The 14,852-nt window shown below is 44.8% G+C and overlaps 1 protein-coding gene across 3 annotated transcripts in view; it reads right to left on the bottom strand.

The window, feature by feature from the left end:
• LOC101943855 (protein LYRIC-like) overlaps positions 1 to 1,453 on the bottom strand; it is a 44,858-nt gene extending 43,405 nt beyond the window's left edge. For all 3 annotated transcript variants that reach the window (XM_005297318.5, XM_042848688.2, XM_065587635.1), the window contains exon 1: positions 980 to 1,453. In XM_005297318.5, the coding sequence (XP_005297375.4) occupies positions 980 to 1,318 (339 nt within the window). In that variant the 5' untranslated portion in view covers positions 1,319 to 1,453. The remainder of the gene's footprint in view (positions 1 to 979) is intronic.
• Between the last annotated feature and the right edge of the window lie 13,399 nt (positions 1,454 to 14,852).

The following is a 14,852-nucleotide window of genomic DNA, read 5'->3' as shown; positions in this document are numbered from 1 at the left end:
AAGATCACATGGACACGCTACAGAATGAAGTTTTGATGGAACATGAATAGAAACATTTAGTGCTTAGGTCCCCATCCTACTACCACTGAAGCCAACAGAACTTTTACTATATACTTCAATGCAAAGGACTTACCCCTTATTTAGCAATAAATAATAGGTATATGAACAGTAAGAAAAGGAGGACAATCCCAGAAACTGTGGGAAAGGTGGCAACCCATAAATTGTTTGGGGAATATAGTTAGTGTGCAAGATAAAAGCTCAGGCCCTGATCCTCTAAACTATGTAGGTGCTTAACTCCTATTGATTTCCATCGGAGATAGGCACCTAAATACCTTTGAGAACTGTGCCTCAGTCCTGCTCATAATACCCTAATTGAGCAGTTCCACTAACTCTTATGTTTGTAAATAGAGGTTACCCTATGAATTAGGGTGCAGAGTCTAACTCTGATGTTGGACTATGTATCTTTATTGAGAAGAGGGTAGAACAGTTCTTTCTAAACACACACTTTGAGGGGTGCGATCTGACAGCTGGCCTGCCAGTAAGGGTGATACCCTATGCTGGAAGATGGGATTGGAAGTGGGGAAAGGATGGGATGGGTCCCAGGACTGGAAATGGAATGGAAGACAGAGAAGGATCCTACACTCATATGCAGGGAACTATGCTAAGAGAGAACCTTGTGTTTCAGATGGATAGGGCCCCCTGTGCAGGGTACCAGGTTGAGAGATCAAATGACTGTATGAGCCCACAGTAGAGGGGATGGGAGATTCACTACTGGGATCCCCTTGTGGAGAGGAGTGGGATGGGAGAGGGTCCCCTGCAGAGGGGAGTGGGAGAGAGGAATCCTGTGCTGAGAGTAGGCTGGGCCACCTGCAGTGGGGATTGGGATGGAGGGACGCTGTGTTAGGGGTTGTGTGGAAGAGGGCAGACCCCCGTGCAGAGGATTGGGATGGGGGAAGGGAGGGGACGGGCTGGTCCTTACCTTTGCCTCGTGGCTCTGCCTCGCCCTTTGCTCCTGCTGCCCAGCTATCCCGTTCTGTGTCCGCGGGGCCGGCGCTGGCAGCCGTCCTTCCTCGTAGCTGGCAGACCCAGCGCCACCCTCCTCCCCCGCCGCGCTGTGCTGGGGGCCCGGCCGCGCCCGGTCCCAGCGCCGGAGCATCCCCAACAGGACAAGCAGCGCCACGGCCCCTCCTAGCAGCAGCATGGGCCAGAGGGAAGCGAGCACCTGCGCCTGCAGCAGGGCCAGCCGCTCCGAGAGCTGCGGTCCCGGAGCCACCAGCTCGCCGGCTCCCAGGGCCAGCCGCACCGCCGACTCCAGCATGGCTGCACCGGGCGGGCCCCTCTGGACCCCGCTGGCTGGGTTCTATAGCCGCCCCCTTCCCCTGCAGAGATCGGGTCCCGGCGGGTTCTAAAGCGGCTCAGCGCCGATCGCTACAACGCGGCCCCTCGGGCTCCAGAGGTGCCCCACCTGCCGCGGAGGCGCGTCTTCCAGAATAGCCCAGGCTCTAAAACGTAGGCTTCTAGAACGTACCGGGTCCTAGAAACGGGAGTGGAGTCTGCCTCTAGATCGCACTGCGCCGGGTTCTAGCAATGCTCCCCCAGCGCTGGGCTGAGGGGCGCCACTAGGCTCCGGGTCGGCCGATTTCCAGCAGTGCACATGGAGCGGGAGCAGCGGAAACCCTTCCTGTCCCCCCGCGCTTAGAACGCACTGGGCTGGGTTCCAGAACCCCCCCCCCCCCGCGAGCGCCAGCGGGGTTCTAGAGCGGCAGGTGGCGCTGCAAATGCAGCCGAGATCGCAGGCGCCCAGCTGCCCGGTCTCCCCCTGCCCTAGAGCGCACTGCGTGGATAGTTGGTGGCAGAGCCCCAGGAGCGGCAATAAACAGATTCAGGCGGGCCAATCGCGATGGGGAAGGGATCAGGCTGGGGGGGAACTGATCCGGGGGGGTTACGTATCTGATTACAAGAATCTGATGGCAGACGCTTTACGGTGGCCATGACAGACCAGAAATGTTTGTGCAGCCAGTTTAGGTTAGACATGCTGGTTTATATTGCTGCAAATGGGTCCAACGCGGAGAGGGATGTTCTGCAGGGCACACCCTGTGTATTGTGTGTCAGGTCTGTATGTAGAAGCCCATATGGTGAGAGAGCAAGATATAATGGGGTAATTGTGACTAATGTGTTTCAAAATGTGGATTCATGTGGAGGAAGAGCACTGATTAAATGACCCCACTGAAAGTCAAAATGTCAGATTTATAGGCTCTGCACTGTACAGGGCATATTTTATGACTAGGGATAGGAATCACAGAAAGAATCAAGTGATCAACTCAGTCCCTGATGTAATTTAATTCAGATCAGTGGAGTTACATGCAGCAGGGATTAATTTAATCTACAATGTGTATTCTAGAATTAAATGCACTGTGATATGTTTTTTAAAAATAATTATACAGTTTTGTCTAGAACAGTACTTCTCAAATTTTTCGTTAGTGCAGACCACATCATAATATAGAATGTCTCCTGCACGTACTTCCCCTCCCAAACACAGCTGTATAGAGACCACTTTTGCTATAATTCACAACTGAATAACATCTCTGTGGCAGTTACAACAATTGCATATCCATGTAAAATGTGTGTTGCTTTCCTCTCCAGGGCAGAGAAGTTAACAGCCTATTATTGCTAATAGCTAATGGCATTACTCCTTTAGCTCAAGCAATGCAGGTCTCTGCGCTGGTGATGAAGGTCTTAGGTTTGAACCCTGTTGATAACCCATGGTGGGTTGTTACGTTTACAAAGAGAAGTAATGTCCTAAAAGTATCTTATGTATTTTTAGCTGCTTTTTATGTGCCTTCCCAGGTGGAGCTAAAGTGGATTAGCATCATGGGACCAGCTACCTCTTCATGATCCACTGCCCATAGCTTGAGAAACTCTAGTCTGAGAGCTGGTCTACACTAGAAAATTAGATCAACTCAGCTACATCACTCAGGGGTGTGCAAAATCCACACCCCTGAGCGTCCTAGTTAAATCGACCTAAGTCCCAGTGTAGACAGTCCTCACTCGATGGAAGAATTCTTCCTTCGACGTAGCTGCCACTTCTCGAGGAGGTGGATTTACTACGACGGGAGACCCCCTTCGGTCCTGTAGTGTCTACAATAAAATGCTGCAGGGGTAAAGCTTAGCCTTAGAAGCATGGAAGAAGCTCTGTGCTACTCCCACCGCAGCCTTCCTGATAATGTCAGAATACAATAGCCAAGCCAAGGAATTATTTGTGTGATTCTTACTAAATCACCTCCCACCTCAAAACACTGAATCACACTGATCCCAGGTTTAACTCCACTGATGTCTATAGCAGGGGTTCTCAACCTTTTTCTTTCAGAGGCCCCCCTCAACATAATATAAAAACTCCACAGCCCACCTGTGCCACAACTGGTTTTCTGCATATAAAAGCCAGGCCTGGCGTTAGGGGGTAGTAAGCAGAGCAATTGCTGGGGCCCCACACCACAGGGCCCCCACAAAGCTAAATTGCTCAGGCTTTGGGTTCAGTCCCAGGTGGGGGGGCTCAGGGCCCTGGGCATCAGCCCCATGCGGTGGGGCTTCGGCTTTCTGCCCTGGGCCCCAGCAAGTCTAACTCTGGCCCCACTTGGAGGCACCCCTGAAACTTGCTTGGGGTCCTGGACCCCTGGTTGAGAAACACTGGTTTATAGAATGCAAACAGATTTTCTCACTTGCTTCATATTGCTCTGTTTCATTCCACATTGTCCCCCTTATTTTGTATTGCTTCTAACATAGGTGTTCTCTCAGTTAACAAAATGCTTACACCAAGCTTCTTGGAGCCTTTACAAAGCTTAGAGATGGAATTAATATTCACCTCAGAAATAAAGACCTATTTTCAAATATTCTTCTTATAGAATAATAGAATAATATGCTAACAGAAAAACACCAATATGGCCACAGAAGAGTACCTTCCCCAGGCCTCTCCCACACCATCCCTGCTGTGTTATGGCCTGGAGAGAAGGAAGTAACAAGTCCCACAGCCAAGCAGAAACGTGCTGTACTCACCAGGACAGGAACAAGTGGGCAGTAAATGCAGAGAAACACTCACAGGCAGCTTGCAGGCTTCTGCAGCGTGGATCAGAGGCCTTAGCCACACAAAACAGGGTGAAATAATGTATGTCACACATCCCTACAACACAACTCAGTATGTTAGCAGTAAGAGCCAGCCTCGTCAGACAGCAACGAAAAGACTTGCACCAGTAGTGCCCCTTCCTAAAGTCTTTATTCACAGGTGTTAGGGGGGCTAAATTGTAGCTGATGCAAAGCTGAATAAAAGGTTTTTACATAAAGGGAAAAACAAAAAGCCCTGCTTCTACCAAAAGCCAATCCAGCCTTTCAACTAGTAAGAAACAAAGCTCCATCCTCTGAAGCTCTCCATGCTGGGTTATTTTTAATGTGAATCAACACAAAGGTTCCCAGGAAACCTAATATAGCCAACTACTTGAGAAATGCATGTGACGCTGTACCCCATAATGCTTTATGGGAATATGACATAACTGGAATATGTTTTGTGCTGCCTGTGCCATGTAACAGATCTCTGTAAAGGTTATGGTCTACTATATCTGTTCATCCCATTTGTACACACATATCATTTTGTACTTGAGGTTAAGAATATTGGCTGTATACTTGCTTGATTTTTAAATAAGCTTTGTGAGGCATTTGGTCAGCTTCTTTAGGAAGGAATTTGCAAGGTTAAGTACCCGATCAGAAAGCACTTGGGGAACAATGCATCTTGGAATGCTCCGATCCACATAAGAAGTCTTCCTGGAGATATACAAGATACCATGTGGACAATGGCTTCTGCCTGTAAAGACTGTGAGTCATGCATGGACATGTGACTTGCCCAGGTGACTCCAGAACTCCATCTTGGAGCTGGACTTTGCATAGGAGTGAGGAGGGGGTCTTCACCCACAAAAGAAAATCTATTTAAACCCCTGGGAGACCCCTCCATTTGGTCTTAGCCTGGGTCCAGCAATCACTCAAAAGAGAGAGCATCTCCACCCCCCAGGAGACTTGGAAGAAACTGGAACAAAGGGCAGTGACTGCAAGGGGTGTGAGTGATTGCTGGACCCAGGCTAAAAGGAGATTAGTCTGTAAAAGGGAGCATTCTGGAACTGGTGAGGATCTTATCTGTATGCAGTTTGATTAGACATAGATTTGCACATTTTATTTTATTTTGCTTGGTGACTCACTTTGTTCTATCTGTTACTAGTTGGAATCACTTAAATCCTACTTTCTGTATTTAATAAAATCACTTTTTACTTATTAGTTAACTCAGAGTATGTATTAATACCTGGGGGAGCAAACAACTGTGCATACCTATCCATCAGTGTTATAGAGAGCGAACAATTTATGAGTTTACCCTGTATAAAGTTTATACAGGGTAAAACGGATTTATTTGGGTTTAGACCCCATTGGGAGTTGGGCATCTGAGGCCTGGTCCCCACTAAGTCCCCACTTTGGACTAAGGTACGCAAATTCAGCTACGTTAATAACGTAGCTGAATTCGAAGTACCTTAGTCCGAACTTACCGCGGGTCCAGAGGCGGCACAGAGGCTCCCCCGTCGATGCCCCGTACTCCTCTCGCCGAGCTGGAGTACCGGCGTCGACGGCGAGCACTTCCGGGATCGATTTATCACGTCTTAACCAGACGCGATAAATCGATCCCAGAACATCGATTGCCTGCCGCCGGACCCTCCGGTAAGTGAAGACGTACCCTGAGTGTTAAAAACAGGAACACTTCTGTTAGCTGCTTTCAGGTAAACCTGCAGCTTTGGGGTAAGTAATTCAGACCCTGGGTCTTTGTTGGAGCAGACGGGTGTGTTTGGCTCAGCAAGACAGGGTGCTGGAGTCCTGAGCTGGCAGGGAAAGCAGGGGTAGAAGTAGTCTTGGCACATTAGGTGACAGCTTCCAAGAGGGTTTCTGTGATACAACCCGTCACAATGCAACCCAAGGATCCTGTCCTGCCAAGAATTACGCGTTGCATAACTTTACATAGTGCTAATTCTTCCATTGGTTCCAGTGGTACTACTCACAGTGAGTGAAGTTAAGCACGTGCATCACTCTTTGCAAGCTTAGGGCCCAAATGGCTCTGGCAAAACTCTTTTTGATTCCAATGGAGTTGCTCTATGGATGAAGGGCAGCCTAAAAAGAAAATAAATGTCTTTCCTTAACTGGACTATTCTGAATGGCACGGCATATTTCTGGAAATGAGCAAGGGAGGAAATGAACAATATTGTAAGCTCTTTGTGGCAGCAACCATGGCTCCCTATGTGTTTGTACAGTAACTGATGCACTACTGCGAAATAAGTATTACATAAGATGATTTGTATAAAGAGTGGTATGAAAAGACAAGGTTGTAATAAAGGTCGGACAAACAGGAGTGCAGTAGGAGAATGATCTTTATTTCCTGGCGCCAGTCTGTGCTTGGCCGGGATCAATATCCATTGACTCCTGCCAGTGTCTGGTTTTATACCAACCTGTGACTTCCTGAGGGAACGTAGGTCAGTTAGACACCTAAATCCATGAGTAGGCACCTAAATAAAAACAACCTGATTGTCAGAGGTGTTGTGTTCCCATTGAAGTAAATCGATAAAGTTAGGTGCCTAACTTTTGGGCGCTTATGTTCATTTTAATTTCTCTAGTTGTAAACTGGAGATATGTTTCTTTTCTCCTTCCCCATGAATGACATACAGTCAATGCCTTAAATTATAAATATAATTTGTTTCAGCCTCTCCAGACTTGACTGCTTTTGCTAGTAATACACAGGCTGAAAAGGTCATTTTAGGGACCACTATTGCCGAGTCCTTATTGGTCTGAGAAGTTGCTGTTCTGCCGCATTCTCTGATTTTTTTTCCCCAACAGGAAGCCTGTGAGCCTGTTCACCACAGAGAGCCCTGGTGCTCTGATTCTGAAGAATTAAGCTCTCATCAGTTTATAACTTTACTAAACTAGGCCCCAGTCCACCACAGCACTTAATCACATGTTACATTTTTAAGCATGTGAATAATCTCATTGACAAAGATAAGCACCTGTTTACATGCATTGCTGGATTGGTTACAGTGATAACTGTACTTGTTAGTTATTTAACAGTGGAGGTTTCAGTTTCAAGAACTGGTCTATTAAATACACACAAATTATCATTGATCTTATATGTGAAATTTGAAACCTTTTGACAAATTTGGAGGAAATGACCTTTTGAATTATGGCATAAACCTTCCAACTCCTAAGAGTCTAGGAGGAGCTTATTGCTGGCCAGTAAAGTTTGTAGATGAAATTCAAGAATCCATAAGTAGTAACTCAGGCTTCATGCAAATCTAATATCATTATCTTTCCAGTAAAATATGGGGCAACCTTCCATACCTAATAATCAAGAAGTATTTGAACATGACTGTGTATATATTCAGAATTAGTTACTAGAGCTTTCTGAATTTTTTTTGCTAAATTGTTTTTAATGCGACTTCAGTGAAATTGAAATGTTTAATACAACTGTTTGATTTTTGACAACATTTTTGGTTTTTTTTAATACAAATATTCAAAATGAAACAAAAATTAAAATTTTGTTTTCTTTCACATTGAAATGTTCATGTTTTGGTAAAATAAAGGAAAAATTGCAATTGTTTCAAACTGAAACTTTCATTTTGTGTTGGCTTTTGAAAATCAAAAATTTCAGCACAAAAATCAAAAATTTCAGCACAAAATGTGAAGCAAAATGGTTTTGTTCAATATTTTTGCAGAAATAAAATTGGATTTTTTGACCAGCTCTACTAACTATTGACTCAACGAGGCACCTATTGAAGCCAATGGAATTTTTACAGTATGAAGATACTGAGTATTTGTACTCCTAATATAGCTTGCTAGACAGAGTGTAGCTAACAGTAACTAATTAAGGGACAGGGAAAAAAATGTGGCAGAGAAGTAATCAGGAAGCTTTCAGACTGACACAAGAAACAAACCTGTTTGTAATTACTTAGCACTTTTAAATCTCCTTCTCTGGCTTGATAGACTAGCTTAGAGATACTGAGCTGAAGCAAGAAAGGCAGGTTTGATTAACAACATAGCTGCTCTGAAAGCCTAGGTAAGGTGGGAAAAGGCACAAGCTTTCCTTTCATTATCCAAAAGAACAAATACTTCTGAGAATGTTTACAACAGACACTACTATTAAAATTGCAGGGCCTGATTCTCCACTCAGGCTGGTGTGAATCAGGAATATATGGAAACTGATTAACTTAACACCACACTGGTGTCAAACAGGTGTAAGTGAGGAGAATTAAAACTGTCTCTAAATTACTTAGCCAGCTTTCTTTCAGCTTTCCTAGAATATTCTCCTCTGGCCAGAGACTAAGTGCAAGAATCTTCAGCTCCAGGGGCCCAATCCTGGTCTTACTGGATGGCAAAACTACTATTGACAGAACTACCAATGGAAGCCGGACTGAGCTCCAAATGAACCCTCATCCGTGAGGGAAAATACAAAATAGGGCTTAAAATGGAATATGGCTGATTTAGGGCCTGACCCAAAGCTCACTGAAATCAGTGGGAGTGAAAATAAGGGAGCAACCTGATGGACTGATGAAAAGTCCACAGATTTGTTTAACTACACTGGTCAGAATGTGGGAGCCTTAGTACTCTCCCCAGTTGCCAGACATACACTGGCCCGACCAGCCCTGTGCTGCCAGCATGCCCCTTTCCCCCGGGGGTGGGTCTGCGCCACACCACACAGCCCCCCTGCCCAACACTCCCTGATTCCCTGTGCCCAGGTCCTGCCACTAGTGGCATTGTAAACCCAGTACTGCCTATGGGGAGGTGGGTAGGAATGAACTATGTCTAGATCATTGTTGCTAGGCAGATGCACAACTAGCGCTCCACATCCAGAAATTTCTGGAATTGGCTGTGGTCATTTTGGGTATGCTAAATAGGTTTTCTGTAACTGAACTCAGACTCCATGGAGGGCAAGCAGCCAGCTGCTTTACAAAAGGCCAGGTGCCCTGCATGAGTTGGGAGAAGCTGAGCCCAGGAGCAGAAAAGCAGGCTGTTTTCCAGAACTCTGAAGCATTTTGCAGCAGGTTAGTGATATTGTTAACCCTCCCACAGGGCAGCCTGTGGCAGTGCTAATTATAAAAGGGAAAAATAATGTCTTTTATTTTAATTGTATACTTTGAGTGTTGCTTGATTTTAGCCAAACTGTTTTAGTTAGATTGTCCCTGTCAGTACCCGGACTGGGCCGGGGAAGCTAATGATCCAACCAGTGGACTAAATTTGGTGATGAATCTGGGTCACGTGCATATGCTAAGCATATGTTGTGCATATGATAAGAAGTAGTATGATTCACCAACTTTTCTTTAAATGTGATAATGGGGAAAAAGTCATATATTTTACTATTCTCTGTTTTGTGGTTTAAAAAAATCGATATACTTAACTAGGTGGTTGGTTAATCAGTTAGCTGACTGGCTAACAGTGATTTCAGCAGAGGAAGAGGAAGAGTCTGCATGGATTCCAACTGAAGATTTCTACAAGCAAGCGGAGGTAAGATGTTGCTTTTGGTTCAGCAGACTGTATCGTTTTGGTGATCAAAGACTCTAAAGGCCTTGTCTCCACTACGCAGTTTTGTCGACAAAAGTCAGCTTTAAAGTGGAGGTATACACACTGCAATGCTCCTCCCACCAATATAACTCTCCTGCGACACCAACATAATAAAATCACCTTGACGTGAGGCAGAGAGCTTTTTGTGATGAAGTTAGAGCAATGCAGTATCAGTGTAGACACTGTGCTTGCTTATGTTGCCCTAAGTGGCCTCCAGTTGGTGTCCCACAATGCCCATCATGACTGGTCTGGACAGCAGTTTCAACTCTGCTGCCCTACAGCCAGGTACACAGATATGTGTCCCTCCCCCTCTAAAGCTCTGAAATTCCATTTTGAAATTCCACTTCCTGTTTGTTGGCATTGAGAGTTCACATAGACTCTTCCCAGCTGACTATGCCAGCTTTCTGCAGCAAATGTGCTCCCACCTGGAGTACACTGAAGCTGTTGGATCTGCTGGGGCTGTGGGGAGAGCAGGCTGTGCAGTTGCAGCTCCAATCCACCTGTAGGAACTTTGATACCTACCAGCAGATTGCTTGTGGTATGGAGGAGAAGGGGGACAAAAGAGACATGCAGCAGTGCTGTGCTGAGATCAAGGAGGCAGGTGTACCAGAAGGCAAGGGAGGCTAACCATTGCCCTGGTGCAGCACTGAAGACATGCCACTTTTACAAGAAGCTGCATACCATTCTTGGCAGCAACTCCACCTCCACGGCCAAAAGCCTTGTGGATACTTCAGGGAACTGGAGGCAGCAGCCGTGGAATCAACTGCGAGGGCAAAATGGTGGACAAGAAAGTGGAGCTGGAGGAGGATGTGGCACAGGTGACAGTGTCATCCAGTGGTATAGAGAGCCAGCACCTCTTTTTGATTCTGGAGGAGTTTAGCCAGTCCCAGTACTCTGGCTCTAGTGCACCAGAAGCAGGAGAGTGGAAATTTGATACTGCATGGTGACATGAAGTAGAGGTGTCCTTTATTTTGTTACATGGTAAAAGTGGGAGCTACACAGTGGGGGCCCTGTGGAAAAGTTTGTGAATGCACACTTGGATCTCCTGGGAATCCTCCATAGAGATCTCTAGGAAACTTTCCTGGAAGTAGTATATACCTCGATAGTATTCATCACCATGTATTTTTGACAGGTTTTCACCCTGCCTCTAGGGCTTATGTCCCGCCCTCCATTCCAGTTTCCGTTGGTGTGGAGGTTTGGTGCTGTCGGACATTTTGAAAATTATGCTTTTATTAATCTTTATGTTTGAATAAGGGGAATGTTGTGTGCTTGTGCTTTGATACATTTGGTTGATTGTTGAGAGAAAAAGGCTGAAAGAATAGAGTGAGAACTTAAAGAAAAATAAAGATTTTTGTTTTTAAAGGGTTAGTTTGAAAGAATAGAGGCAAGTTATTAAAGAAAAGAGATTTTTGGTTAGGTTTAGTAAGGAGAGGTGTTTTAAAGGACTAGTTTGGCATGTTATTAAAGAATAAAAAAATTAATAAAGATAAATTTAAAAGGTGTATTAAATATAAGAGCAGGTTAAAAAAGAACGCATGGCAAAAAAGGGAATTTTATAAAGCAGAGACTGTTTACATTTAATTTTAGTAAGCACATGTTAAAAATATAAATGTTGGTTAATAAAGAAGCATGTAAAATATTAAATATAAGGGTAGGTTAAGAAAAGAGCATTTAAAAAGAGTTAAATAAAAGAGAAACATGTAAAGATAGGTTAAAAGTGAGAACAAGGCAAAAAAAGGGAAAAGAAAGCCCCTTTGCAAAGGGCAAAGATAGACAGCACATGGATGAGTCAGAGAGAGATCTTACTCTTGCGGCTGTTCCTGGGGAAAGAGAGAGCTTCCAAGGCTCATAGCCTCTCATGCTAGTTATCTCCACCTTTGGATCCGACCAATCAGATGCTCTCTCCCCTCCACTCAATATTCCACACACACCCCCCATTCTTATCTAAAAAAACAGACCCCAAGCATTTTTCCCGCCATGTGGTACTTTTACATAGGTGCTTTAATAACGATTAAAACTATAAGCCCTTAGTAACAAATAGTTTTTAAAAGTCTCCCCTCCCCCAATGTTTTAGACTAACATTGGTCATTTTTAGTGAGAACAATTTGAAGCTGCAGCAAAGCCACTGTTAGCAAAAACAGCATCTGTGAGTCAGTGGATCAGAGATAAGAAGGCTGCTTCTTCCCCCACTTTTTAACAAATACAAGTTATATTAGTTTTATTTGTTATATTAATTTTTTTTAAAGGAATAAACACTTTAAAAGACAATCCTATATGAAGACAGAGCTCTTTTTAAAAACATTTTTACATGTGTGTTTCAATTAAAAACACAAATGAGCATGCAGACACACCCCAGAGTGAAAACCACAGAACTTTAGTAACAGCCAGTTTATATTCCCCTTATTCTGTAATCCAGTGGATCAGAGAGAAGTTTATTTTCCTCCCCACTTTTTAACAAATCCATGCGAAAGTTATATTAAGCTTTCATTTTCTCAGGACTTTTAGATTTAAATATGAATTTTTCTGTTGCATTATCAGAATGTCTTTGTTTTTAAATGTTTGCAATCCGTGTTCTGAGACACAGGTACAAGCTCCTGTGTTTGTTTTGTGTCCATAGATTTTATTAAAATAATAGCCACATCTCCAGCCTGTGATGTATCTCTACATTTTAAAAACATATAAGACTAATTAGGCTAGCCAGTGATCTATGCACTATAGTCTGCCTTAGCAATGCTCTAGGCACTAGCGTAACAGCCGCTTCCCCTCATCACATTTTTCAAAAGCGGCGCCTAAAAGGGCCCCGTAGCTGTCCACCCCTCCCCTAGCTCACTTCCCCCTCCTTCCCTCCCCTGAACGCTCCGCCCCCCTGCTCCTTCCCCTCCCCTGCTTCCCACGAGTCACATGTTCGCAGGAAGTCTGAAAACAAGCAGGGGCAGGCCGGCCAAGCGGCTCCGGCCGGCCCCAGCGGTCCCTGCCCGCTCCTGGCCCTGGCGGCTCCAGCTGAGCGCGTCGGCCTGCTCCCGGCCCTGGCGGCTCCAGCCCAGCTCAGCGCGGGCCCTGGGGCCCCGGTTCCGGCCGAGTGTGCCGGCCCTGGTCCCAGCCCTGGCCGAGCACCCTCAGCCCCAGCGGCTCGGGCCCCAAGGCGGCGGCCCCGGTTCCCGGAACGGGGGCGGAGCCATGCGGCTTTCCCCCCACCTCTGCCATGAGGAGCTCTCCGGCCTCCCTGAAGGCTGTGCTTGCTGCTCTGCCGGGGGGAGCTGGCAGCCCCAGCTAGCCCTTGCCGCCAGCCCACCCCCGGCCCCCTCCCCCCGGACCGAGCCCCTCCGAGGGGGGGGGGGCACGGCACGGCCGGAGGAGCCAGTGGAGGGGGAGCTGAGCGGCCGGAGGAGGAGCCAAGGGGGGGGGGCGCCTTTTTTAGGTTTGCTCCCCCTGCACTTAGGACCTGGCTATGCCACTGGCTCTAGGTGTAGGGGTCACCCCTTCAGTTTGCTTGATTTTTTTACACAGACTTCTTTCCTAATTTTTTACATGCTGTTCAAGTTTTAACAAATGGTGAGATTGCATTGAAAGATACTTTGTGAAAGTTATAACAAGTATTTTATTCCATTTACTGATTGTAAAAGACAAACACCATCGCTTTGTGACTGCATGAAGGTCAGAGAGAGCCTAGCTGAAGAACACCCCACCCCTCGACTTTTTCCCCGTACTTTTAACACTTGCTAAACATGCAGTGTTTCATTATATAAAGTTTTTTTTAACATTTAACATGTAAATAGAGCACTGACTGAGATGTAACATAATGTGACCTTTTTTAAGGATATTCTGTATGCAGTGAGTCCTATTTGAAGCATTATGTTTGGTTTTTTTTAAAGTTTAACATGAAAAAGCAGTATTGACTGAGCTGTAACAAAACAAGGCCACTCTCAGAGATATTTTGTAGAAGTTTAGTGAACTAAAAAGACTTAAGATACTATTTTTAAAAGGATAGGCTAGTGTTTTTAATGTACCAAAACACCAACTGGGTAAGAATAGGAAAACTGGCAATTGAGAGGAGTTTACATATGTGTTTTAATAAAAAACAAAACATTTACAAAAAAATAAAAAAGATTGCTTTTTAAAGTTTGGATGTATACAAAAAACACAAGAAAAAATTAGCTTATGTAAAAAAAGTTGTTAGGTTTTTTTTACCAGAGATAAGGATTCTGCCCCCCCACACACACACACATACCTTCCTTCCTCCCCGCCCCCCCCCCTTCTTCTTTTCTAATGTTCTTTAAAATCTAAACCAAGGACAAACAAATTTAAAAAAAAAAGCCACAGCCACAGAGATCAGGCCATGAGGATAAGAAAACTGTCCTAAGTTTTAGGGGGAATATTGATAACTCTTTTAGTGAAACAGTTTTTCTATAGGCAGCCATTCTGTGTTCATTGTTATGCTTTAGCATGGGCAAGTATTTGTCATTCAGAACCATTTTCCCACTTTATGAGGTATTATCTACCCCATGCTACGGCCTATCAGAAATATTAACAAAAACATACGTAAAAATACTTTGTAGCAGAACCTGCAAAGCAACAATTACAATTTTGTTTATCTTGTCTAAGCCTCTAGAGAATATTTTTTTGGTTTGTTTTTATAAAATACTTTTATGCAAACTGTAACAATAGATGACGTACAGCATTAAATAATATGAAACAGTAGATGTTAGACCTGAGACATTTTTGAAATCAGAGGGGTCATGATTAAGTCCTAATGCAGAGGGCCTGGGGTGGAAAATGAAAAGGTACAGCCGAAGCGGAAGACGGTATGATTTAAGAGGGGTTCTGGGGCTGCTTTGCGATGGTCCAGATGCCCCAACAGCCAATATATCTCATGCACAAGCGCCAGGACTGGGTGGGGTGGGTGGGCCTTTGGTAGAGGAAGAGGCCGCTCATATACCTCTTGTTGTTGACAAACTGTAACCTAACTGTACGTATACTATGGGGGCAATCTACTGCCCTTTTGACAAACCCCACACCCCTTGAACTCCATAAAAACACACTTCACACAGTTATTTTCAACTATTATTTTATTTTACAACACACCCTGTTTTGTTCCCAGAGCACGCTCTAACTTTTAGTGTTTTTTCTTAGCAAGATTTTGTAATTTGCTGAACGAAGAAGACGTTCAACATTTCGCATTAAACATTTATCTGTCGGTTTGATGATTTCATCTGAAACGCTAGTTGGGT

This window comes from Chrysemys picta, chromosome 3, assembly GCF_011386835.1.
Source record: "Chrysemys picta bellii isolate R12L10 chromosome 3, ASM1138683v2, whole genome shotgun sequence".
Lineage (NCBI taxonomy): Eukaryota > Metazoa > Chordata > Testudines > Emydidae > Chrysemys > Chrysemys picta.
The sequence above is the reverse complement of the archived record's forward strand: the minus strand, read 5'-3'. Positions and strand labels throughout refer to the sequence as shown.